The sequence below is a fragment of the Cetorhinus maximus genome, chromosome 7, assembly GCF_964194155.1.
Source record: "Cetorhinus maximus chromosome 7, sCetMax3.hap1.1, whole genome shotgun sequence".
NCBI classification, from domain to species: domain Eukaryota; kingdom Metazoa; phylum Chordata; class Chondrichthyes; order Lamniformes; family Cetorhinidae; genus Cetorhinus; species Cetorhinus maximus.
The window spans coordinates 38,555,861-38,580,444 of NC_135885.1; the positions used below are offsets into that span (position 1 = coordinate 38,555,861).

The 24,584-nt window shown below is 43.1% G+C and overlaps 1 protein-coding gene across 2 annotated transcripts in view; it reads right to left on the minus strand.

The window, feature by feature from the left end:
* The window catches only part of b3glcta (beta 3-glucosyltransferase a), a 233,346-nt gene that overhangs the window by 131,993 nt on the left and 76,769 nt on the right, over positions 1-24,584 (minus strand). For both annotated transcript variants that reach the window (XM_078545355.1, XM_078545354.1), the window contains exon 5: positions 22,454-22,530. In XM_078545355.1, the coding sequence (XP_078401481.1) occupies positions 22,454-22,530 (77 nt within the window). The remainder of the gene's footprint in view (positions 1-22,453; positions 22,531-24,584) is intronic.

Sequence of the window (24,584 nt, forward strand, 5' to 3'; positions counted from 1 at the left end):
TTTCCAGTTAATGTATTCACTGATTTTCATCAGCCAGCCGTTCTCTCATCTTTCTTCATCCAGCAGGAAAATGGGACCAGAAATTTTTGATCCAGAAGAACTGTATTATACTTTATCTTACTGCTTCTATTATGAGTTGTTACCGCCCCCAGAATTGCCACTAATTAAAAAAAAAAACAACTTCTGCTGACAATAATAATAAACAATGAAGATATTGCCCCAAAGTCCCTGCCCGTAAGCCAAGTTGTGCTGAGCTACTCATGGTCAGCAGGGCATATTGTTATTCAGTGAAGTTGGCAGTGATGGTAAAAAAACAGCCAGGAACCTGCACAAGTTCCCTGGTGATGTATTGCAGAAGCAAATGTACGTGCCTCAGCAGTGAGCCAAACTAGCAGCACATATGAATGGCATGTTACCAACAAAAGGACTGAGTGAGAGGCAAGATGGCACTATTTTGTTTAATTCTTTAATGGGCTATGGGCACACAGGCAAGGCCAGCATTTGTTGCTCAGCACTAATTTCCCACGAACTGAGTGGCTTGCTCGGCCATTTCAGAGGGCAGTTAAGAGTCAACCACATTACTGTGGATCTTGTGTCACATGTAGCCAGGTAAGGATGGTAGATTTCTTTCCCTAAAGGGCATTAGTGAACCAGATGGGGTTTTTATGACAAACTATGGTGGTTTCACGGTCATAATTACTGAGATGAGTCTTCAATTCCAGAATTATTATGGAAATTTGCAGTTGCAACTACCTTCAGGCAGAAGTGCCCAGTGGGTGATCCATCTTGGCCTCCTTCTGAGGCCCTAGCATCACGGATGCCAATCTTTAGCTAATTTGATTCACTCCACATGATATCAAAAAATGGTTGAAGGCACTGGATACTGCAAGTGCTATGGCCTTGATAACATTCCGGCAGTAGTACTGAATACTTGTGCACCAGAACTATCCACATCCCTAGCCAAGCTGTTCCAGTATGACTAGGATCCACCCTGCAATGTGGAAAACTGCCCAGGTATATCCTGTCCACAAAAAGCAGGACAAATCCATCCCGGTCAATTACCACCCCAGCAGTCTATTCTCGATCATCAGCAAAGTGATGGAAGGCGTTGTTGACAATGCTATCAAGTGGCACTTACTCAGCAATAACCCGCTCACCGAAGCTCAGTTTGGGTTCCACCAGGGCCACTCAGTTCCTGACTTCATTACAGCTTTGGTCCACACATGGACAATAGAGCTGAATTCTAGAGGTGAGGTGAGAGTAACTGCCCTTGACATCAAGACAGCATTTAACCAAGTGTGACATCAGGGAGCCCTAGCAAAACTGAAATCACTGGGAATCAGGGGGAAAATTCTCCACTGGTTAGAGTCATACCTAGCACAAAGAAAGATGATTATGATTGTTGGACGTCAATCATCTCAGTCCCAGACAATGCTGCAGGAGTTCCTCAAGGTAGTATCCTAGGTTCAACCATTTTGATCTGCTTCTTCAACGAACTTCCTTCTATCATAAGGTCAGAAGTAAGAATGTTCGATGATGATTGCACAATGTTCAGTAATGTTCGTGACTCCTCAGATACTGAAGCAGTCCGTGTCCACATGCAGCAAGACCTGGACAATGTTCAGACTTGGGCTGATAAGTGGAAAGTAGCATTCAAACCACACAAATGCCAGGCAATGACCATCCAAACAAGAGAGAGTCTAACCACCTCCCCTTGACATTCAAAGACATAACTATCACTGAATCCCCCCCACTAACAATAACCTGGAGATTACCATTCACAAGAAACTGAATTGGATCAGCCATATAAACACTGTGGCTACTAGACCAGGTCAGATACAGGTAATTCTATATGAGTAACTCAATTCCTGACTCCTCCAAAGCCTGTCCATCATCTACAAAACACAAGCCGGGGTGTGATGGAATATTCTCCACTTGCCTGAATGAGTGCAACTCCAACAACACTCAAGAAGCTTAAAACCATCCAGAACAAAATAGCCTTTGTGATATGCACCTCATCCATACTTTAAACATTCACTCCCTCCACCACAACACACAGCGGCAGCGGTCTGTACCATCTACAAGATGCAGCACAGCAACTCACTGGGGCTCCTTAGACAGCACCTTCCAAACCAGGACCTCTACCACCTAGGAGGACAAGGGCAGTAGCATGGTAACACCACCACCTGCAAGTTCCCCTCCAAGCCACACACTATCCTGACTTGGAACTATAATCACCATTCCTTCGCTGTTGCTGGGTCAAAATCTTGGAGCTCACTCCCTAACAGCACTGTGGGTGTATCTACACCACAGAGACTGCAGATGTTCAAGAAGGCAGTTCACCACCACCTTCTCAAGGGCAATTAAGGATGGGACATCAAATACTGGCCTAGCCAGCGATGCTCACATCCTGTGAAAGGATAAAAAAAAATTAAATTGCACTAGCTGACGTGGTGCGATTTGAACCCATGTCCCCATCATTAGGCTGGGCCTCTGGATTACTAGTTCAGTGACATTACCACGATGCCACCATCTCCCCTGCTGTTAGTAAGGAAGCTAAAAAAATTGGAAACAAAAAATAAAAAATACCTGGAAAAACTCAGCAGGTCTGGCAGCATCGGCGGAGAAGAGTACAGTTGACATTTCGGGTCCTCATGACCCTTCAACAGAACTAAGTACAAATAGGAGAGGGGTGAAATATAAGCTGGTTTAAGGGAGTGGGGGTGTGGTGCTAAATTTGAGTTAAGCAACCAGGATACTTGCTGAAACGTTGCAGAGCTGCATCTTATTGAACATTATGGAACATGAGAAATTGTGATCGTTTGTGCTTGTTTCTTGGATGCTATGACTTCCCATAAAGAACCAAAGTGGGATCTGCAGAGTGTGCACACAATTTTGGCATCAACCACCAGACACCACATTGCAGAGGCATTAGAACGTGTGTAGTGAATGGACCAATATTCACCAACAACCTGCTCAGTTTGGGTTCCAACAGAACCACTCAGCTCCTGACCTCATTATAGCCTTGTCCAAACATGGACAAAATAGCTGAACTCCAGGGGCAGGATTTTACCGTCGGCGAGCAGGGGGCGGGGCCCACTCACTGACGCGTAAAATGACGCGGGATGACATCGGGCGGAACTCCCGACGTCACCCCGCTCCATTTAAATTTTCAGGAAAGTGGGAGCACAGAAAAATCAGCTACGCGCCCGCCAACCTATCAATGACCAATTGAGGCCGTTGACAGATCAATTAGAGTCATTAGTGGACCTGCCCGTCCAACCTTAAGCTTGGCGGGCAGGCCAGGAGCCCCGGCGGGAAGTAGAAAAAACATGAAGCCTCATCCACAGGCAGGATGAGGTTTCATGTAGGGTTTTAAAAATTTTAATAAAGTTTTTTTTGAAAATTATGAACATGTCCCAACTCATGTGACATTGTCAGATGAGGGGACATAAGGGAATTTTTTTTTCTATTTTTAATATTTTTAAAAGTAGAGGCAATCTCCCTGAGGCTGCACTTAGCCTCAGGGAGATGAGTGTGCTCTTTCGTGCGCATGCACGAAAGAGTGCACTCTCAATTTTAGGGAATCCCCTCCCCGCCCGCACAGGAAAAGCATAGCGCTTCCCTGCGGGTGTTACGCTGGGTGGGCCTTAATTGGCCCGCCCACGTAAAATGGCACCCCGCCTCCGATTGGGGGCGCCGATCGGAAGTCTGCACACGCCTGCTCATCAACTTCCCACCTGATGGGGGGAAATTCTGCCTCAGAGGTGAGGTGAGAGTGACTGCCCTTGATATCAAGGAAGCATTTGACCAAGTGTGGCATCAAGGGACCCTTGCCAAATTGAAGTCAATGGGAATCGGGGAAAATCCTTCACTGACGAGAGTCAAACTGAGCTTAAAGAAAAATGCTTGTAGTCGTTGGAAGACAATAATCTCTGCCCATCACTGCAGGATTTCCTCAGATTAGTGTCCTAAGTCCAACCAGCTTTAACTGCTTCATCAATGGCCTTCCCTCCAATATAAGGTCAGAAGTGAGGATGCTTGCTGATTCACACAAATATTCAGTGCCATTCGCAACTCCTCAGATACTGAAGCAGTCTATGCCTGCATGCAGCACGTCCGGAAAACATTCAGGCTGCTAAGTGGCAAGTAACATTCAAACCACACAAGTGTCAGCCAATGACCAGCTCCAACAAGAGAGAATCTAACCCTTGACATTCAACAGCATCACTATTGCTTACTTCCCCAACATCAACATCCATGAGGATACCATTGATCAGAAACTGAACTGGATCAGCCATATAAATACAGTGGCTACAGGTCAGAGGCTGGGAATTTTGCAGCGAGTAAGTCACCTCCCGACTCCCCAAAGTCTGTCCACCATCTACAAGGCACAAGTCAGGAGTGTGATGGAATGCTCTCCACTTGCCAGGGTGAGTGCAGCTCCAACAACACTCAAGAAGCTCGACACCATCCAGGGCAAAGTAGCCCGCTTGATTGGCACCACATCTACCACCTTAAACATTCACTCCCTCCACCACCAGCACACAGTGGAAACAGTGAGTACCATCTACAAGATGCACTGCAACAACTTGTCAAGCCTCCTTCGACAGCATCTTCAAAACTCATGAACTCTACCACCTAGAAGAACAAGGGCAACAGACGCACAGGAACACCATCAACTGCTAGTTCTCCTCCAAGTCACACACCATCCTGAGTTGGAATTATATCAATGTTCCTTCACTGTCATGGAGTCAAAATCCTGGAACTCCCTCGCTAAAAGCACTGTGGGTGTATCAACACCACATGGACTGCAGCGGTTCAAGAAGGCAGCTCACTGCCACCTTCTCAAGGGCAATTAGAGATGGGCAATAAATATTGGGTTGCCAGCAATATACACATCCCATGAACAAATAAAAAAGACACTGGAGTATTCAGAGCAGGCAAATCATGTCAAACAGCATGAAACCTTGATTTTATTTTAATTCATTTCTGGTATTTTTTTTGGATTCAGCATTTTGCTTGGCGGTAGATGAAATTCAGTTGTTATTACTGTTGCACTGGGTACCGCCCTGCATTCCCGACACTCAACCCCTTCACTCCCACTGTCTGTGGTCCCCCACCGTTAGTGCCTTCTAAAGTTACTACTGCTCCAGGGATTGAAAGCTATTGCGTGTGGTGGGAAATGCTCAATAATTTTGAGGAACCAAGAATTCTCACTGATGGCATGCAGAGGTATTCAATTCCCAGCAACAGCAGCCTGTAGGAGCTGGGAGTACTGCTGAAGGAAGGGATCCCTGAAGCAACGTTAAACAGGATGGGATGAGTGTTCCAGTTTGAATTAAGATGTTGCAGCAGAAGCTTGTCAGATGAATTTAGGGAAAACAGAATAGTGGCTGAGCAAATTGAAATTCAAAAAGGAGAAATTGAGAACTGCAAGAATTGTTACAAAAGCAAACATCTTTTCCAAGTGTAGAGCCATGTTATAACATTCTCTCTTCCAACATGGCTGTCCCATCATGACCTAATTTGTTTTTAATCATAAAAAAACCTAAACTGCCAAATGAATCTACAATTGTCTTGAGTCCTCCCCATTAAAAAGCTATTAAAAATACAATAACAAGATCACTTTGCCCTTTTTTAGTAGTGGCAGCTTTTGTTCAAGCAGATCCTATCGATAACCATGCTAACAGAGGAACACCCAAGGAGCACTGAGTTCCTGGTTTAGTTCATTTTAACTGAAGATTCCATATAACTAGCTGTGTGCTCGATTCCCAAGTAGTAAGGTATATGCAAAAATATAATTGGAACAAAAAGCTTCTGCATGTTTTGCAAAACCTATTTGTCTTTCTGGCTTCATTGTTACTGCGCTGTGAGGGAATCACTACAAATAGTCAGAAATTCTCAATAATTTCATACGACGAAGAATTCCCACTCATGGTAAGTGTGATGATTTAAAAAGTGTGAAGAAACTGCATCAGGATAAAATGGTAGACTGGGTCTTTGTGCAATTGAGAGTTCTATTAACAATTTGCGAGCGGCATAAGGAAGAAAACAAGTAAGTTGGAGGAACAAATTCACCATAAGTAGAGCTCAACTGAGTGCGAAATCAGTAACACAACTCCAATTTCTCATCGAGAACAGGCTCACACCTTACCTTTCCTCTGTCACTAACCATCACAGTATCCACTTAAATGCAGAGCAAATTAGAAATCACCACAAGATAAAAATTCCAGGACAAATTTATAATTGAAATCATGGCATTTTGCATATAAATAATCATCCTTGTGCATCCCCCCAGTACCTGTCTTCTGTGTGTCATTGCCCGTCCTTGTGCTCTTACTCAGTGCTACCCGAATGGTTGCAGCATGGCTGGTGGAAGGCTGCTGAGTTTCAGTAGAGAAGACTGCAGATGGCCTTGGGGGCTGATCTCGAGCAGCTCTGCCCCGGGAAAGCCTGACTTCAGACTGCACCATTTGACAAGCGGGGCACTGGCAGAGCAGCGGTGGGGGCGGGAATGAGTGCTATCATCCTTCATGAAGCCACTGCCACAACTCTTGGGGGGGCACCTCAGCAATCCTAGTAATCTACTGGAGGACAGACAGTTGTGACAATCAGCAAATCTCCCTTTGTACACTGTGAACCACAACTGTGGCAGCAGTCTGAGCTTGTATGGCAGCAAGGTGACGGTGCATGAATTCAGTCTGTGTTTCCACTGCAGCAATTAAAACTGGCAGGAGCTATATATGCTGCAATGAAGCTGGAACCGCACTTTAGGAACAAAGTGAAGGCTTGACAGAGTGCAAAAAAGGTTTATAAGAATGGTTCCAGGTATGATGCACTTCAGTTACAGGTATAGGGTGGAGAAGCTGGGGTTGTTCTCCTTAGAGAATAGAAGGTTCAGAAGAGATTTGACAGAAGTGTTCAAAATCATGAGGGATCTACAATAACTAGATAGAGAGAAACAGTTCCCATTGGCAGAGGAGTCAAGAACTAGAGGACACTGGTTTAAGATGATTAGCAAAAGGACCAACAATGTGAGGAAAAATATTGATAATGCATCAAGTGGTTAGGCACTGCTTGAGAGGGTGGCAGAGGCAGAGGCAGATACGATTGTGGCTTTCAAAAGGGAATTGGATAACCACCTGAAGAGGAAAAAATTTGCAGGGCTACAGGGAAAGGGTGAAGGAGCAGAAGTAGCTGTGTTGCTCTTGCAGAGAGCTGACATGGGTGTAAAGGGCCAAATAGTCTTCTTCTGTATTATAACATCGTTACAACATTGTAACAATTGAATGACTGGTCATCAGACACTGGTCATCATGGATGGTTCCACCTGTATGCTGATGGAGTTTGCCATCAATTCCATGCTAGAAAGGGTGGGCTCCAGGTTCTGCGCAAAGCCCTGCGCCAAGTTGGTACTGGACTGCTCCATCTTCCTTGACTTTGACCACAGGCTTTATCTCAGGCCTGTTAATGCATCATTTTGATGTGTGTACCCATCAGGGTTCATATGTAGGCTGTCCCATTAACATGCTCATCTGAGTTCTCTGCAACAGAACTTGTGTCCGACCTCACCCTCTGGCGAGCTGGCACTTGTGCTATCCTTTCCTGCAGTCCACTCATGTCCAGTGTCACACAGCTCCCACCCTTATGCTATCCGCTGAGTTATGCGTGGTGTCAGTATTTGAGCTAGTGGCTGCAAGCGTGCAATTGAACGACAGTGTGTATTCATCATCACTCTCTTTTTGTTGTTCCTCCATGGCCTGGCCAGGTTGCACTTCTTGAGTACCTGAAAGGAGAAATTAATTGGCCATCCAGCGTGAAATCGTGGTTGGTGGCCAATCGCGGGCGATTCCAGTCACCCCCGGGCCTGCTGACCGCGCCCACATGCCAAGGTCAAAATCCTGCCCAAAGACTAATAGCTTAGAGAAACTACAGACTTGAGCAGCATACTTTGGGAGAATTGACAATCCCCAAAACCACCATCTGGACTTCAACCACACAACGAAACAGTAATGTCACCGGACTCATAATCAAGAGGCCCTGGCTATTGCTCTGGGGACATGGGTTCAAATCTCACCATGGCAGCTGGTGGAGTTTAAATTCAATTAATAAAAAATCTGAAATATAAAAAGTTAGTCTCAGTAATGATGACCATGAAACTATCATCGATTGTCCTAAAAACCCACCTAGTTCACTAATGTCCTTTAGGGAAGGAAATCTGCCATCCTTGCCTGGTCTAGCCTACAAGTGATTCCAGACCCACAGCAATGTGGTTAACTCTTAACTGCTCTCTGAAATGGCCCAGCAAGCCACTCAGTTCATGGGCAATTATAGATGGACATTAAATGTTCACCTTGCCAGCGACCTTTGTATCTCATGAAAGAATTTTAAAAATACCTTCTTGGCTATCTGCTCCTACTGCCTTATGAGTGTGTGTCTGAAGGGTCTTCTGTGGATACGAGCATTTCCCCTCCTTATTTACTCGTCCACCGAGGCCTTCAGTGCAGCATGTGAAAACCTTGGAGTCCACTATTTATCATGTTCTGCTGTCATCCAAAGTTTCACAGGTTACATTCACTTCCTGCATGATTGCCAGCATCTGCTCTAACCACAATACATACCTGTGTACAGTATTGGTGTCCTTATTTAAGGAAAGATGTAAATGCCTTAGAAGCAGTTCAGAGAAGGTTTATTAGGCTAATACCAGGAATGGCCGGGTTGTCTTATGAGGAAAGGTTGGGCAGGTGAGGCTTGTATCCGCTGGAATTTAGAAGAGTAACAGGTGACTTGATTGAAACCTTTAAGATCCTGAGGGGTCTTGACAGAGTGGATGTGGGGAGGATGTTTCCTCTTGTGGGAAAATCTAGAACTAGGTGCACAATTTAAAAATATGGGGGCACTCATTTAAGACAGAGATGAGGAGAATTTTTTTTCTCAGAGGGTCATAGTCTTTGGAACTCTCTTCCTCAAAAGGCAGTGGAAGCAGGGTCTTTGGATATTTTTAAGGCAGAGCTAGATAGATTCTTGATTAACAAAGTGGTAAAACGTTATCAGGGGTAGGTGGGAGGTTATAATCTGATCAGCCACAATCTTTTTGAATGGCAGGGCAGGCTTGAAGGGCCAAGTGGCCTACTCCTGCTCCTAGTTCCTATGTAGGCAAGCTTTAACTGTTGTTGGCCTCCTGCCTAGGTATCCAACCAATGAACAACGGTTAGCACTGGCTGGAACAGTGTTACTGACAACTATAGGCAGCACAAACCTTTTGGCCCGGTACTTCCAGTGGAGTAGCGATGGAGTTGGATTGTCAGTCCGTTCCTAGCTTCTCATCATAAAATAAGGCTACTCCCGTTGCGCCTGACCTTTCAATTCAAGCCGGGCAAGATCATTCCAGTATTCCAGTGCAATGAGTTCCCAAGGCCTACAGTTGAGGGCAGCTCAGTTGAAGGTAAGTAAGCCTTTTTTACACTGGCTGTGGCGGGTGGAGGGGTTGTGAGTCAGGCGGGGCCAGCAGGTGGAGGTGGGGTCGGGCCAGGGCAGGGGGTAGGTTGGCTTGGGTGGGGGGCATGGGGGAGTCCCGTGGGAGGTGGATGGATTGGGGGGGGAGTCCCATGGGGGGTCAGTACAATAGTTACCCAAAAGCTATAAGTGTTTTTTTCTGGGTAACTATGGCTGTATGACAGCTGGAAGTTTGCGATTTAAATTGCATTATCAGATGGTTCCCAGTGCAGGGCAATGGCCCAAAGAAAGTTTCAACCTTCCAAACAATTGCCATGCAATCCTTACCTGGGACTTCCGGGAGGTTCCCCACCGATTCTCTGGGGTACCCCCCCCAGATACACTGCCCGGAGCTTGGAAGTTACGGGCTGTTGTCTCATTGTAGTCAAAGGGCGTGAGTTAAATGTGCATCGCAAACCATGTACTTGTTTTTGAGGCTATTGAATTTAGTCCCCCACCTCTCCTGTCCTCTCCACTGGCTCTAGATTGTCAACCTGTTCCCCCAACATTCAAACCTGGATGAGCTGCAATCTGGACGAATGAAACACTGTGACCACGGAGGTCATAATCTTCAGGCCCTACCATACTCACTCTGTTCTCTCCTTTCTTGGCCAGTGTCAACATTTATCAGATCAAACGTCTGTGAAACACCTTGGGATGCTTTTTCTTAAGGTATAGGTGCTGTATAAATGCAATTTGTTGTTGCTTCTCATTTCCAATATGTTGCAGTCAAAAATACCTTCTGTCGTTTGTTGAACAAAATCAACTACAAGAGCATTAATACTATTTATATAATTTTCCATGCAGTAAAAGGCATCTGCAATTAATTTAATGTTTGGCTGGCAGATACACAAATACCAAGAATGAAACACATGGCTCAGAAACTGCACAAACAAGGTAGAAAATCACAGCTTTGGAAAGCATGGATGAGCCACGCAGAAAGGATAAAAATGCTCAAATCAAAACTGGAAAGAGGTCAACAGAACATCATCATTGAGAGCAGGTAGAAAACAAACAGGCAACAGAGAGAAATGAGGGAAGAAAAGGTACCCAAGCAATAGAAGGAAGGGGAATAGTAACAAACAAGACAATGGAAACAGACTGGCATAGGCAGTTTCATAATCACAGCAATTCTGAATGGAGTTTAATATTGTGTGATCATCAGCCAACAACCTGACGCCTAACCTTATAAAGGGAAAGCAACTGAATGTCCAGTTCACTTTTACAATATAATTTCGCTCTCCCCCTTAAAAATACATTTAAAAAGCACTTTCAATAATAAACATTTATGAATCCTTTTCAGACTAGAAGCTTAGGCCTGGAAATCAGGAATCAGGATGCCTGGTCACATGGTCACAGCAAGAATGGGAAATTTGTGCAGGTGTTTATTAGCAGGAGAGCAGGGTGTTGCAAACACACTTATTGTCTGCTGCCGTGAAATTGGGCACTGACTGGCATTACCTGCTTCCCAACTGAGCCAGCTGACATCTATAATACAACAGGGAAATTGAAGGCAAAGTTTGACAGTCACCTTTCCATTGTGCGCGCACACAAAAAAATGCTGAGACTATGAAGCTGTTAGGCTTAATTTTTTTCCCCCTCAACTTTTTCATTAACCAGTGAAAAGATAACTTCAACATGCATTAGTCTAAATATCACCAGACTCTCTCTTGATGCTATGTATGTTAATGGAATCGAGGAGATGGGGAGAGACTGGTAGAAATTTAGGAGATGCTACTGTACTGTGGAATCCATCATTACCTCTCTGCTTGTAACTTGCATTGTATCAGATAACAACTGTAGAGTCACAATAAAGTTATGTTCTCCACAAAAAAAAACATTGCGATGAACCTATACAGTTGAGATTATGGAGACATGGGCAGAATCATCCATGACCGCTGCCGTCAGGCGTGCTCGGCAGCACGAGCGGACAACATGGCGAGAAGACCAAACATGGGTTTCACGACGTCGTGAAACCAGTTTGCAATTGCCCGTCGATGGCAGGCCACATTTCCTGCCATCAGTCTTTGGGAAACTCACTGTAATACATCAGCATATCATTATAAGGCCAGTCCACCGGAAGCATCCTCCCCCGCTGGATCATCCGCCTACATTAGCATGATTGCACGCCGATGTGTTTCACAACAGCATATATAAGGTGTGCACTTAGCAGCCTGCACTTTGAGGGGAACTCAGCAGTGAGCACATGGTAACGTTGCGCAACGATCGCCCGGATCACCTGTTGGACTTCAAGGTTGAGGCGTGTTGGAGGCGTGCCCTGCAGTTAAAGTTAGTATACAAGCACGTGAGGGGTGGGGTGGGAGAGGGAAGCGGCCATGCATTAGGGAAACCTTATATAAAGTGACCATTCCTCTGCAGCTGAGACTGTTCAGACACAACCACGTTGACATGCATGGAGTCGGGCGTCTAGCTTATCTGCCCACTCAAGCAACGCAGAGGCATGCAAGTGCCACCAAGTGCTCCAGAACTTTTCACCCCTTGGGCATGGACTGCAAAGTCATGAGCGTTTTAGTGGACTGAAGAACAGTTGGACGAATGGGCACATTGTACAATCTCCTTGCTAAAGCTGGTCGTGGAGCAGTCACTGGTGGAGGCGCTCACAACCCCTTGCAATGTCATCATCCCGGTTTGGGCCAGTCTCCGCCATGGTTCAATCTAACAGTGCAGTCTTGCAGCGTAGGTTAGGAGAATGCCTGTGCCTGAGGTGAGAGCACCGCATGCAGTCCAATGGGCAAAGCTGCTGCCAATTGGTCAGGTAGAATGGGGCATAGGTGATTGGGGTTTTGGGCAGCCATGCAGCTCACTAAACTCTGGCCATCCAAGTGGTGGCCAGCACGCTCCCAGATGCATTAAGGGGCCTTCAGACTTAACCAAGAGAGGTTCTTAGTACACCCAAGCTAACCCATGAGTCTCTCTCTTTCATCCTGCAGGAGGAGTACATCAGGAGCATGGAGCCTGGTGAACTAGTTGTATACCTCATGGTGTACAGAGAGTGGAGGTGACGGAGAAGAGAGCGATGGAGGCACCTGGCTGCACAGAGGGAGGAGCAGCATCCTCTGGAAGAAGGGGCGGATAGGGCTCCCACACACGCTGCTGAAAAGCCACAATGAGCCGTCATTGGTCAGTGCCAAGCTAGACCCAGGGTCTATAGACGCTGCCTTTCATTCCTACAGATGACTGACAACAAGTGTCGTCGAAGACTATGCATGGCTAGGGAACCGTTCAATCAAATATGCCAGCTGATGCAGGATTTGGCACCATGCAGACATGGATGGCATCCACTGCCAGTGGCTGTGAAAGTGATCATGTGCTCAATTTTTGTGCCAGTGGCTCCTTTCAGGGCTCCACAGGTGACCTCTGTGGGATATCACAAGCCTCCACCCATAAATGCATCCATGAGGTCACAGAAGCCATCTTCATGGGGGCACACAACATTGTGTATTTCGCCCGGGACCAAGAAAGCCAGGATGCAAGAGCAATTGGATTTGCCCAGATCTCGGGTTTCCCACAGGTGCAGGGTGCCATCAACTGTACTCATGTGGCGCTCAGATCTCTGTCGCAACAAGGGGTCAACTATGTCAACCACAATGTCTCCCATTTGCTGAATGTACAACTGGTGTACGACCACCACAAATGCACTCTGCAGGTCTGCGCATGGTTTCCAGAGATTGTCCATGACCCCTACATTCTCAGTCGGTCACAGATCCCTGTCATCTTCGAGGGTCCACAGAGGCTGCAGGGTTGGCTCCCAGTGGACAAAGGGCTACCAGCAGAGGATGAGGCTGATGACACCCATGCGGCAGCTTCAGACTGCAACAGAGCGAAGGCATAATGAGGATCATGCTGCAACTCGCACTTTGGTGGAGCAATCCATTGGGGTGCTGAAAATGAGGTTCCGATGCCTGGACCAGTCTGGTGGAGCCCTGCAGCATAGTACACAGAGGGTGTCACCCTCAAATTCAAAGTGAATTTTTCTCAGCTTTGGTTCCTTATAGACAGCAGCTTGAGGCTTAGATGCTGGAGGCTGTTTGCACTAACTAGATAGAGAGAAACATTTAGATCTTAAAAAGGCCTTCCCTTACACACAGCCTTCTCTCCTTTTTTACGTATTTTCCGCTTTGAAAACAAATTGCCATTCTTTCACTATGTCTTTGGAGTTTACCTCTCTAATAATAAAAATCTGTCATAGTATCAGTAATCTTTGGGAAGTAATCTTTTATCAGTAATCTTTGGGAAAAATAAACACACAGTTTCTTAACTTCTCCTGGCTAGGTGAAACATTTCTCCCCCTCTTTTGAATTCGAGCTACTCTGGTTTATTTAAAAATGCAAATGTTCCCTTTACACCTCACATTCTAAAACTTCCCCAATGTTTACCGATTTAACATTTCAAACCTAGCTTACCATCTGATACATCAAAGCCTTCAGGCCAGCTGTGTTTAGTTCAATTAAGTCACATGCACAAAACTCTACAATAGATTCCAAATAACATTAAGAAAATTATCATATGTCCCTGACAATATATATTGTAAATTGTTTTATTTGTCTGAATTTGTATATGTCTGTAAAGATATTGCTGGGGTAAAAGGAATAGTGTGAGTTTAAATCAGTTTCCTGTGTTTGTATCGAGATCTTTCCAATTTTTTGTCCAGTGTAATATAGTTCATTTTTCTTGTTTAAAAAATATTTCACTCTTTGTGTTAAAAGTTCATCAGCAGACTCCTGTGAATTTTTTCAGTAACTTTCCTCCACGATTTTTAAACAAAAAACAGTTAGGATCTATCAAGCCAGGTTTCACTCTGAGATCTTACTTATGCAGTATTAACATCAGCTGGGATCATGACAGTGGATTTCAATTACCCCAAAATTAGTTGACTAGAAGAGGTCGGTAAAGGGGTTTAAAGAATGGGTTGTCAGCAATGTGTACAGGGTTCCTTTCTAATTCAGTATATAAGAAGCCTGACTGGGGAGGATTCACTACTAATGTTGATATTGGGGAATAAGCCAGAGCTAATGAGAGAAATAAAAGTAAGGGAACATCTAGACAATAGTGACCATGATATAAGAAGGTTTGAGATAATAATTGAGAAGACATAAGCACTACAAAGACCAAGGTAATAGATTGGAGGAAAAATTATTTTGATGGACTGAGAATAGAATTTGTGAAAATTGAATGGACAACATTATTAACACACAATGACGTAGAGCTGTAATGGGAAATGGTCTTCAACAGAGCTCAGGAAAAACATTATTCTGTTAAAAAACAAGAACCAACTAAATACTAATGAAACATCACAGGTGAATAACAGAGGGGAAAATTGAAGGTAAGAAAAACATTTATTATGTGAGCAGCAGAGGAGGGCAAGACAAGGGAGGATACAAAAAGACAAAGAGAGAGATCAAAAACTATTAGGAAAGAAAAGAGGAACAATGAAATTAAGTTATCAAGTAACACAAAACAAGAAAGTAAAATATTCTACAGAGTTGTGGAACTTAAGTTCATAATTTATGTTTTAAAATATAACTTTTAGTGGAGTGTTAAATGTATGTTAAATGGAAATGTCTACTGAGAAACCGATAAGCAACCCTGTAGCTGCCTCAGCTCTTTGTTCTGATTGTCGGCAAATACCCATCTGCCTTCTCAAAGTTTCCAAGCTAGCTCTGCTTCAATCCCAAGACCACTCCAATTCAAATAGACCTGTGGTCATTACAGTTCAAAATGTTTGTTTAATGAGGTCAGACTTAGAAGGGAGAGTGCTTGAACCATGGATGACCAATCTCTGGCCCTCTCGGTACAGCTAGGTATTTTTGTTATCTCAATAAAAGCTGATACACATTGGCAGTACAGGATTTGAGTATCGCTGAATAAAGAGACTTTTTTTGCTTGTCGAAACTTTTCGTCTTGCACTCATCAGGACAATTCGCAAGAATACCAAATGCAAATTGCATCTGGAAAGAGGGCAATTACATCTATTAGAAATATAAATTATTCATATGGATTACAGAATCAAAGAGTTGTGCTGAAGGTAAAATAATCGGGTTATATTTCAGTTTCAGACTATCCCAAGCATGCTACATTGTCATAGAGGTGGGCTTAGCGGGTATAAGGTTCTTTTGTTTATTAACTAGGTCTAAGCTCAGAAAGCAGGCAGTTTTGTTTTGGTGTCGACTGCATCTCACTGGATTAAGAAAGCCAACAGGAAATTATTGTTAGTCATGCCTGCACTTTAAGCAGAGAAAATACTAACTTTATCGTTCACCTCACGGAATGCAGGAGGAGCTCAAGCTCAGTTGGATTTCATGAGGGAAAAAGCAACTGGAAGATTTGCCTAGTTTGCAACTAGAGAAAGAAACCTAGTGGTCTTCACAGAGCCTTGTGGCAGAAAGCAGTCAGCAGAGTTAGCTTGGAAGCTGTCAGAAGGCAGTTGGTATCTGCCGGCAACCAGAACAAAGAGCTGAGGTATCCATGGTCTTGAGGTATTAAATAAAAGTTGGGGGGTTGCTTAGCTAAAAAGTTAATGGAAGAATCCCGTAAAATATTATCTTGGAGAATAGCTAGAACACGGAAGAGGAGTAAAGTGAATTCTGGAGGGCTGTGGCATACCTTGTGGGTTGGTCCCTAAAGTAGTGAATGAACCTTCAAGATTCTTGTAATGTATAAGGAAACTCTTGGGAAGAAGTAAAAAGCTGAATTGAGTTCATAACATTATAGTTTCTAACTGCATATGCTAAGTTAATAGTGCTTACTTTGCTTCGGTATTTTTATGCACAATAAATATGTTTTGTATAAAAAGTGAAAGAAAACAACTAGAGGACATCAAAATATTAACAAAAAATTTAAAAGGGAATTCAGAATAACCTTCTTTAACAAGAAAATGGTGAGAATATAGAACTTGCTACCACAGGAAGTGGTATTTAAGGAGAAGCTAGGTCAGCAAATGAGGTGTAAAGGGTCATACTAATATAGTTAGATGAGGAAGGATGAGACGAGTGAAGCATGAACATCGGTATGGATTAGTTGGACCCAATGGCCTGTTTCTGTGCTATGTTCTATGTAGTTCTATTCTATGTAAGTTTCACTAGCTCAGCAAGAGACTTGGCATTAAAACGCATAAAGGACTTTAAGTGGCTGTACTTACCCACAAAACATCCAGTAAACATGCTGGAAAAAGTTAGGGCTTGGCCATTCAAGTATAAATTAATGTTTAACAGTCTTATAAGTCTTAATAACTGGCAAATAACTTCTCTGGTTCTGAAAATAAATAAGCTTGTACAAGTGTGGAGTCTAATTTCTTGTGATTTTAATTATTGTTGGAGACATTTAAAAAATATATACCTCTTTACTTTTACTTTGTCTCTTTAATCTCTCTTACTTTCAATCCCATCTTTCTTTCTGTCTATTTATTTTACACTCCGACCATGACTTCACATTGAATAAAACTTTCTAACTTACAATTCCTGCATATATTTCAGTGAGGACTGGTCAACTGAAGTAATACACTAGTGTTGGTCCTGTTCTCATAAGTCCCAGAATCCCTGTAAAGGATGCAACATTGTATCTGATGCCCAATGACCGTAAGTTGCCACTCAAAAGCTCATAAGTCTGTGGGTGTCTACATAATGAACGGTAATCACTGTTCATTTGCCATTGACTTCAAAATCCAAGCCCTTTATTCTATTGCTAAGTTACTAGACTACAAGGATGCATTGTAGTTAGAATCACAACAAAATAGCTTTTGTTATAAAATGATGGTCAGAACAAACCCCTATGAAAAACAGAAATACTTTATCTTCAAGGTGTTTCTTTCTTTTATCATAAGATATATTTAACTTACAGATTACTGCAGCTCAGTAAAATGTCCAAGCTTAAGAAAGTAGTACATTTTAAAGTATCAGAGCAGATAAAAAAAAAAGTAAACAGGAATGTTAGAAATCTGGAAGAAAGCTGGAAATAGTGAAAATGTACAGTAAGGCTGCTAACCCCTAAAAGAGAAATGGGAAACTAAGGCCTAAGGAGACACTGGATATGCTTTGGGATGCTGACCAGCATAATGCATAAATGTAACCCCACTTTTGTCTGTATATAATATTATTGATGTCAACTATCAAGCTGAACTGCCCATACTTTAAAGAAAAGGAAGGCTGTAGATGTGCTGTATTTTTAGTTTATTTATTTGTTCTGTTGACAGAGATTGAAAAAAATGACAATTTAAGCGCTTATGAACTAGAAATTTTCCACATGGTATTTATTTTACAGCAGGTATTCAGCTTCAACCATTCAATTGTTCCAATGCCTTTTCAGGTTTTGTAACAATAGAAATATAAAGTGAAACGTAGCCTGTAATAAGCCTTTCTACCAAACACTTTGTTCCTCTCAATCATCATTCCAGGATGTGAAGCTATAATCTAGGTTCACACACCATAGCAATTAAGAACGAGTGCTGTTTTGTTGGAAGCAACATCACTTACATTATATTGAAGGTCTTTCAGTTGAACATGAAGCGTTTTGAGGGACAGGAAGTTTTTCTATTGCCTCTGCCAACAATCCTTCCCCAACCAATGTCAAAAACAGATTAACTACTAATTCCATAAATATTTATAGGATCATACTCCGCACAACATTTATATCATATGTGCCACATAAGCAGCGACGGCATTTGGAGAAACTTCTGACATTACCAGGGAGAAAACATAATAAAAAAGTATTAAAACATTTAATTTTATAGTTTTATAATCTCCAGTAACAATTAAAACCCACAGGAAATGAGACGCTACGCTTGCAACTGGCCATTTTCAGTGCCTGAAAGGTTTCCTGACAGTCATCAGCATTTATCAAGTGGTTAAAAGGATATTTAGGCTTGAAATGACTTTAATATAAAATTTCTGTGTGAGATTAGTTTGTATCTACTACACAAGTACAGCACTTTCACAGCATTTGAATGGTGAGGCAGGGAACAAGATGCTGTTTTCATGAAGCTAACAGAGTAGCACCCCTTAGACAGCAACACTTGAATTGCTGCGCTTAACTTTCATTTATCTTCACCTGAATTTGCTGTAGTGTTGATACATAAATAACAGCGAGTGCCATTGACCTCACCATTATTAGGAAAGAAAACTACAGGCCAATGTTACAAAATAAGATGTGTTAATATTATCGAGATCATGATTAACCAGTAGCTTGAGTTTGAATTTCTGATTTAAGGGGGCAGATTTTTAATGCAAGGTCAGGAACATGACACGCAATGAATTCCGGGCCCCAGCTCTGGCTCAAGCTGCATGGCTATCGCGACATTGGATGCATTGGTGGTCATCTTCCAAAATTTGATAGATTCTGGAATGGTTTCTATAGATTGGAAGGTAGCAAATGTAACCCACGTTTAAGAAAGGATGGAGAGAGAAAATGGGACACTAGAGACCTATTACCCTGACATCAGTGGCATGGAAAATGCTATAATCGATTATAGATGATGTGATAACTGGACCCTTAGAAAATAATGATCTGATTGAACAGAGTTAACATGGATTTATGAAAGGGAAATCAGGTTTGATAAAGCTGTTGGAGTAAGGGGGAACCAGTGAATGTGGTGTATTTGGATTTCCAGGAGACTTCAATAAAGGTCCTGTACAAGAGGTTAGTGAACAAAGTTAGAGCACATGGATTGGGGCTAATATACTGGCATGGATTGGGAATTGGTTAACAGACAGAAAACAAAGAGTAGGAATAAACAGGTCATTCTTAGTTTGGCAGACTCTAGTGGGTTACCCCAAGGATCAGTGCTTGGGCCCTAGCTATTCCCAATCTATATCAATGATTTGGATGCACAGACCAAATGCAATATTTACAAAACAAAAACAGAAACAGAAATACCTGGAAAAACTCAGCAGGTCTGGCAGCATCGGCGGAGGAGAGCACAGTTGACGTTTCGAGTCCTCATGACCTTTCAACAGAACTGATGCTGCCAGACCTGCTGAGTTTTTCCAGGTATTTCTGTTTCTGTTTTTGTTTTGGATTTCCAGCATCCGCAGTTTTTTGCTTTTATCTCAATATTTCCAAGTTTGCTGATGACACAAAAGGTTTCTTGCGGATTTAGACAGACACACAGTAAGTGGGCAAAAACATGACAGACGGAATATAATGTGAAAAAGTGTGAAGTTATCCACCTTAGTAGGAAAAACAGAAATGCAGGGTATTCCTTAAAAGGTGAAAGAGTGGCAAGTGTTGATGTCCAAAAGGACCTGGATGTCCTTATTCATGAGTCACTGAAAGCTAACATGCAGGCGCAGCAAGCAATTAGGAAGGCAAATGGTATGTTGGCCTTTATTACAAAAGGATTTGGGTACAAGAGTAAAGATATCTTGTTGCAATTGTTGGAACCTTGGTGAGACTGCACTTGGAGTATTGAGTATGGTTTTGGTCTCCTTACCCAAGGAAGGATATACCTGTCATGGAGAGAGCAATAAAGGTTCACCAGACTGATCCCTGGATTGTTTTAGGAGGAGAGATTAAGGAGAATGAGCCTATATTCTCTAGAGTTTAGAAGAATGAGAGGCAATCTCATTGAAACATACAAAATTCTTAACACGACTTGACAAGGTAGATGTCAGGAGGACATTTCCACTAGTTGGTGGGAGTGGGAGTGGCTAGAACCAGGGGACACAGTCTCAGAATAAGAGGTAGGCCATTTAGGACTGAGCTGAGGAGGAATTTCTTCACTCACTCAGAGCATAGTAAATCTTTGGAAGTCTCTGCCCCAGAGGGCTATGGAGGCTCAGTGATTGAGCATGAGGCAGAGATCGATAGATTTCTAGATGGTTAAAAAAAAATCAAGTGACTATGGGGATAGCGCAGGAAAATGGCGTTGAGGTAGAAGATCAGCCATGGCCTACTCCTGCTCTTACTTCCTATGTTCCTAACATTCATTTTAAAGTTAAATGGCTGAACTGGCCAAGAGCTAAGCACCCAATTAGAGGTGGAGACTGCCTCCTGGAGGCAGAAGCTCTCTGATTGGTGCCAGCAGCAAAGGCAGATAACAGTCATGTTGAGGGCTGCCACTGACTTGCTGATTAGAGCGGACAGCTCCTCGGAAGGCCAGGGAGTCGAAAGCAACAGCGGACTCCAAGGTTTGGTGCAGCTCTCATGTCAATGCTAGCTGGCCCCTCAGATTCCATCTCAAAACAACTGCAGAGAAAATTACTTGGGCCCCAGGGTGAACCTGACAACTATGCACTAACGTGCAAAAGACAGTTCGGACTTGCTTGAAAAATTTTGAAAATACCAAACCCGAACTGACAGGCCCCTTAACAGAATCACAGAATTGTCATGGTGCAAAAGAAGGCCATTCGGCCCACCGTGTCTGCATCGGCTCTCTGAGCATTTTAACTTAGTTCCAATCTCCTGCCTTTTCCCCATAACCCTGCACTTAATGTTTCTATTTAAATGCCCTCTTGAACGCCTCAATCGAATCTGCTCAGTGAGCTGCATGCGAGCTCAAGGGGCCATTAATTGTCGGCGGTTATTTTTCCCGATGACCCCCACTCTCGCTGGTCCTTCGAAAATACAACAATGTCCTGGAAGTGTCAGGATTGCGAGACAACTTCCGGGACTGCAATTTTTAATTCCTGCCAGCATCGGGTCCCAACTCCACGGTCCTTTGAAAATCTGGCACATGATTCCATAACAAAGGTTATTTAAGTGATGCTCTCCACAGATGCTGCCAGACCTGCTGAGTTTTTCCAGCATTTTCTGTTTTTATTTTAGTTAAGTGATGCTTTGGGAGACATTCTGTACTTACACATAAATTTATGACTATTTATTAACATTTTAATTGTGTAAATTATTTTCGAGATCAGTTATAACCTTCTGGACATCAACACCAAATTTTGAAATGTTAGGTGCAGGTAGCAAATATTGGCTAAGTTTTAAATCACTTAATGAATAAAATGCATTCTATCATTTTTTTTTACATTATAGGAATCTAATTTTTATTGTTATGACAACCATATTCAGACAAATGAGAATTGTTCAAATCACTGTTGAAGGCAAATCGGGACAGCCATTATTGCCTGAAGCATACATTGCCCAGCAAGTAACAGAATTTTCTTGCCATTGAGCCATTTTCTACTAAAGTTGCTCACTCCACAGCTGGATTTGAATCTTTCATCATATATACTAATTTAGTCAGTCTCACAATCGGTTGTTATTTTTTCACTAACATTTACAAAATCACATCCGAGAGTCACCTACTTCAAAAACATACATTCCCACCAGAGGTTTATTTATTTTGATAAAAATGGCTATTTCTTACTCTTGAAAAAGATTATCATTTTTGGTCTTACATAGATAGTATCTGTTGTATATGTGTCGGTGTGCAATTTTCAGTAAGTGCGTTGATACGAAAGATTTGAATCCCTTAAAAATTGACACTTGAAATTCAAATGTGATTAGTTCAACTTCATGTTTGCAACCTTCTTCAGTTCATTGTTACTCATAAATTAAAGGAGCTTACATTTTAAGTATCAACAAAGAGTATCTCAGCCAGCTTCCCAGTGGGAACTTAAATTCTAGCTGCCTTTTCAAAACTCAAATTACTGTTCATTAAATAGAACAGATTGTACTTTCTGCAAATTGCAGGTCTTGTTTACTTTGCTCCATGATGTATGCTTGTTTTGGGTTGCAGGTGAAAAACATATATGGATAGAACATTGATCCATATTTTAAAAATTAATTCCAACACATAATTTGGGATACACTGTGGATCAGCTGATTCTTAATTATTTAATTTATATTCTTCCAAAACAAAATAGCCATGTTAACACACACTTAAATGCGACTTCAGCAGTGAGCATCACCATCCTTCCGACCATATGCCTCTTATCCATAAACAGAAACAATTCAATTTTCCATGGATTCTATCTGCTTTCGATGGGATACTTACTGTGGTATTATGGGAATGATTGTCCAAGCTCCTTCATGCTTGCTCAATTCATGAATAAGCAGCACAGTAGGTAGATACTATGAGGGGGGAAAAGATGAATATAATTAAAAAGAACTCAGGAATCATCTCTATTTTGCTCCCATCATCATTTCTATTGAAACATCCATCCAGTCATTGGTGGGATGGTCTAAACCATGAACGTTTCACCATGGCTGACAGCACTGATACACATACTTCAGGCTCAACCCACTCAAAGATAAATACTATTCAGCAGTTCTGCCATTTCACTTAAAATAAGCCTAATCATCTTTTATTGCATGCCTTCAAATCCCACCGGGGTCTTGTCCCACTTTACCTCTTTAAATTCGTACAGCTATTTACCCCTCTTTCCTTATTGTACCCAACAGACACCACCCCATTACACCAACCCAATACAGCAACATTTGTAGAAGAGCATCAAGAACCTCAAATATCTGGACACTATTCACTGGAATTCAATCCTTCAGTCTTTCTCTTTTAAAACAAAATCTTCAAAATAATTTTTACAGCCAAGATTTCAGTCACACTACTAAACTCTCCTTTTTCAGTTTGGCTTTTGCCAAACAGGCAGCAGAGCCAAGAGGGTTCACTGGCTGAGAGGCATGGAGGTCAGTCCTGGTGCGTCAACTGGCGGGAGCAGCAAAGCAAGCAGAGTAGAGAAGTCAAAGCTGTTTTTAATTAAAAGGTAGGTAGTCCCGCTGCGCAGACTGCAAGTGGGGCATCATCCCATGTGGGCTGCATATACCAGCGATGACCAATTAAAAGTCCACCACTAGAACTGCTGTACTATCGAAGGCTGGAAGCTTGGCAGCCTCGGCAGCATCACCAATAGGGGTGGCCACTGCTGAGGCTGTAGGATTCGAGTGTGCCTTCTTGCTGAGGTGCCGTCAAAGGCGAGGTAAGTTTTTTTTATTTACTGTGTTGGGAGAGGTGGGTTTTAATGCCCTAATGCCCACTATCACCCAGTGGGCCACCACACCCATTTTGGACCCTGATGTTGGAAATATCCCATGGCAGCAAGAGGATGTTGGGTCATCAGGCCCTCCCTCCCATTTACGAGGGCTCCTGCTACCCAGCCTGTCTCCAATGGGAAGCTGAAATCGAATTAAATGCATACCAACGCTCCATACCAACCCATCCTGCAGCCATAATGTGCTGTGGGCTGGCTAAACAAGGGTTGAGTGGGACTTCTGCCCCCTCACCAAGGCAAAAGTCCCATCCTCAGAAGCTGCCGGCCAATCTAATTGGCCAGCAACTGCATTAGACCCGACAGTGCCAAGAGCACGTTTGAGGGCGCTGCTAGGACTGCAAGAGGGGGAGGAAGGCCCAGGGTCCCCAGAAACAGGCATGTCCAAGGTCTTGAGCAGGGAGGGTTTGGACAGGTCAGGGAGGGGGCAGGGGGTGGGTTTAAGGCTGTGGCAAGTACAAAGAAAGGGTGGGGGTAGTCCATAATCGACAAAGGGCAGCCCCTGAAGATAGAACACCCTCTTCCTTCCTGGCCTTTGAAGAATTTATTTTTTTTTTTAAATCAGGCTGCCCACTCCTGACTGACTGCCCACAGCAAACATTTTATGGCGTGGTCAGCATGCTATTGGGTCAGTTGGCTTGGTAACAAGCTGAATTGACCCGTGATCATCTATTTAAATATGGTGGGCGGGCTGCCAATTTCGGCACACACCCCCTACCCATATTATGGGGTGAGCTTGGGTGTGGCTGGGAAGGTGGTGGGGTGGGCACCTGCCCTATTTTACGTGCCCCCGCCTCCACCAAAAACACGCCCAGTGAGCATACGTAAAATGAGGCCCAATGTCTTAAAAATTAAGAGTCAGTCTTCTAAATTATATATTATATTCTACTGTGCATTATATCACCTTTAGTCTTTAACGGCATATGATGGGATGCTTCCAAATTACAAAGATGATGATGAAGAACTACAACCAGAATGTCACCTGCTGTCACATTTCAAATATCTAACATTTTCTCACAGAAGGATTTAGGGAACAAAGGCTGGAATTTTCCAGTCCAGCATGGCAGCTCCCACTGCGGCCAATGTGACAGGCCATTCAAATTTCCATTCACTTCGCCGAGACGA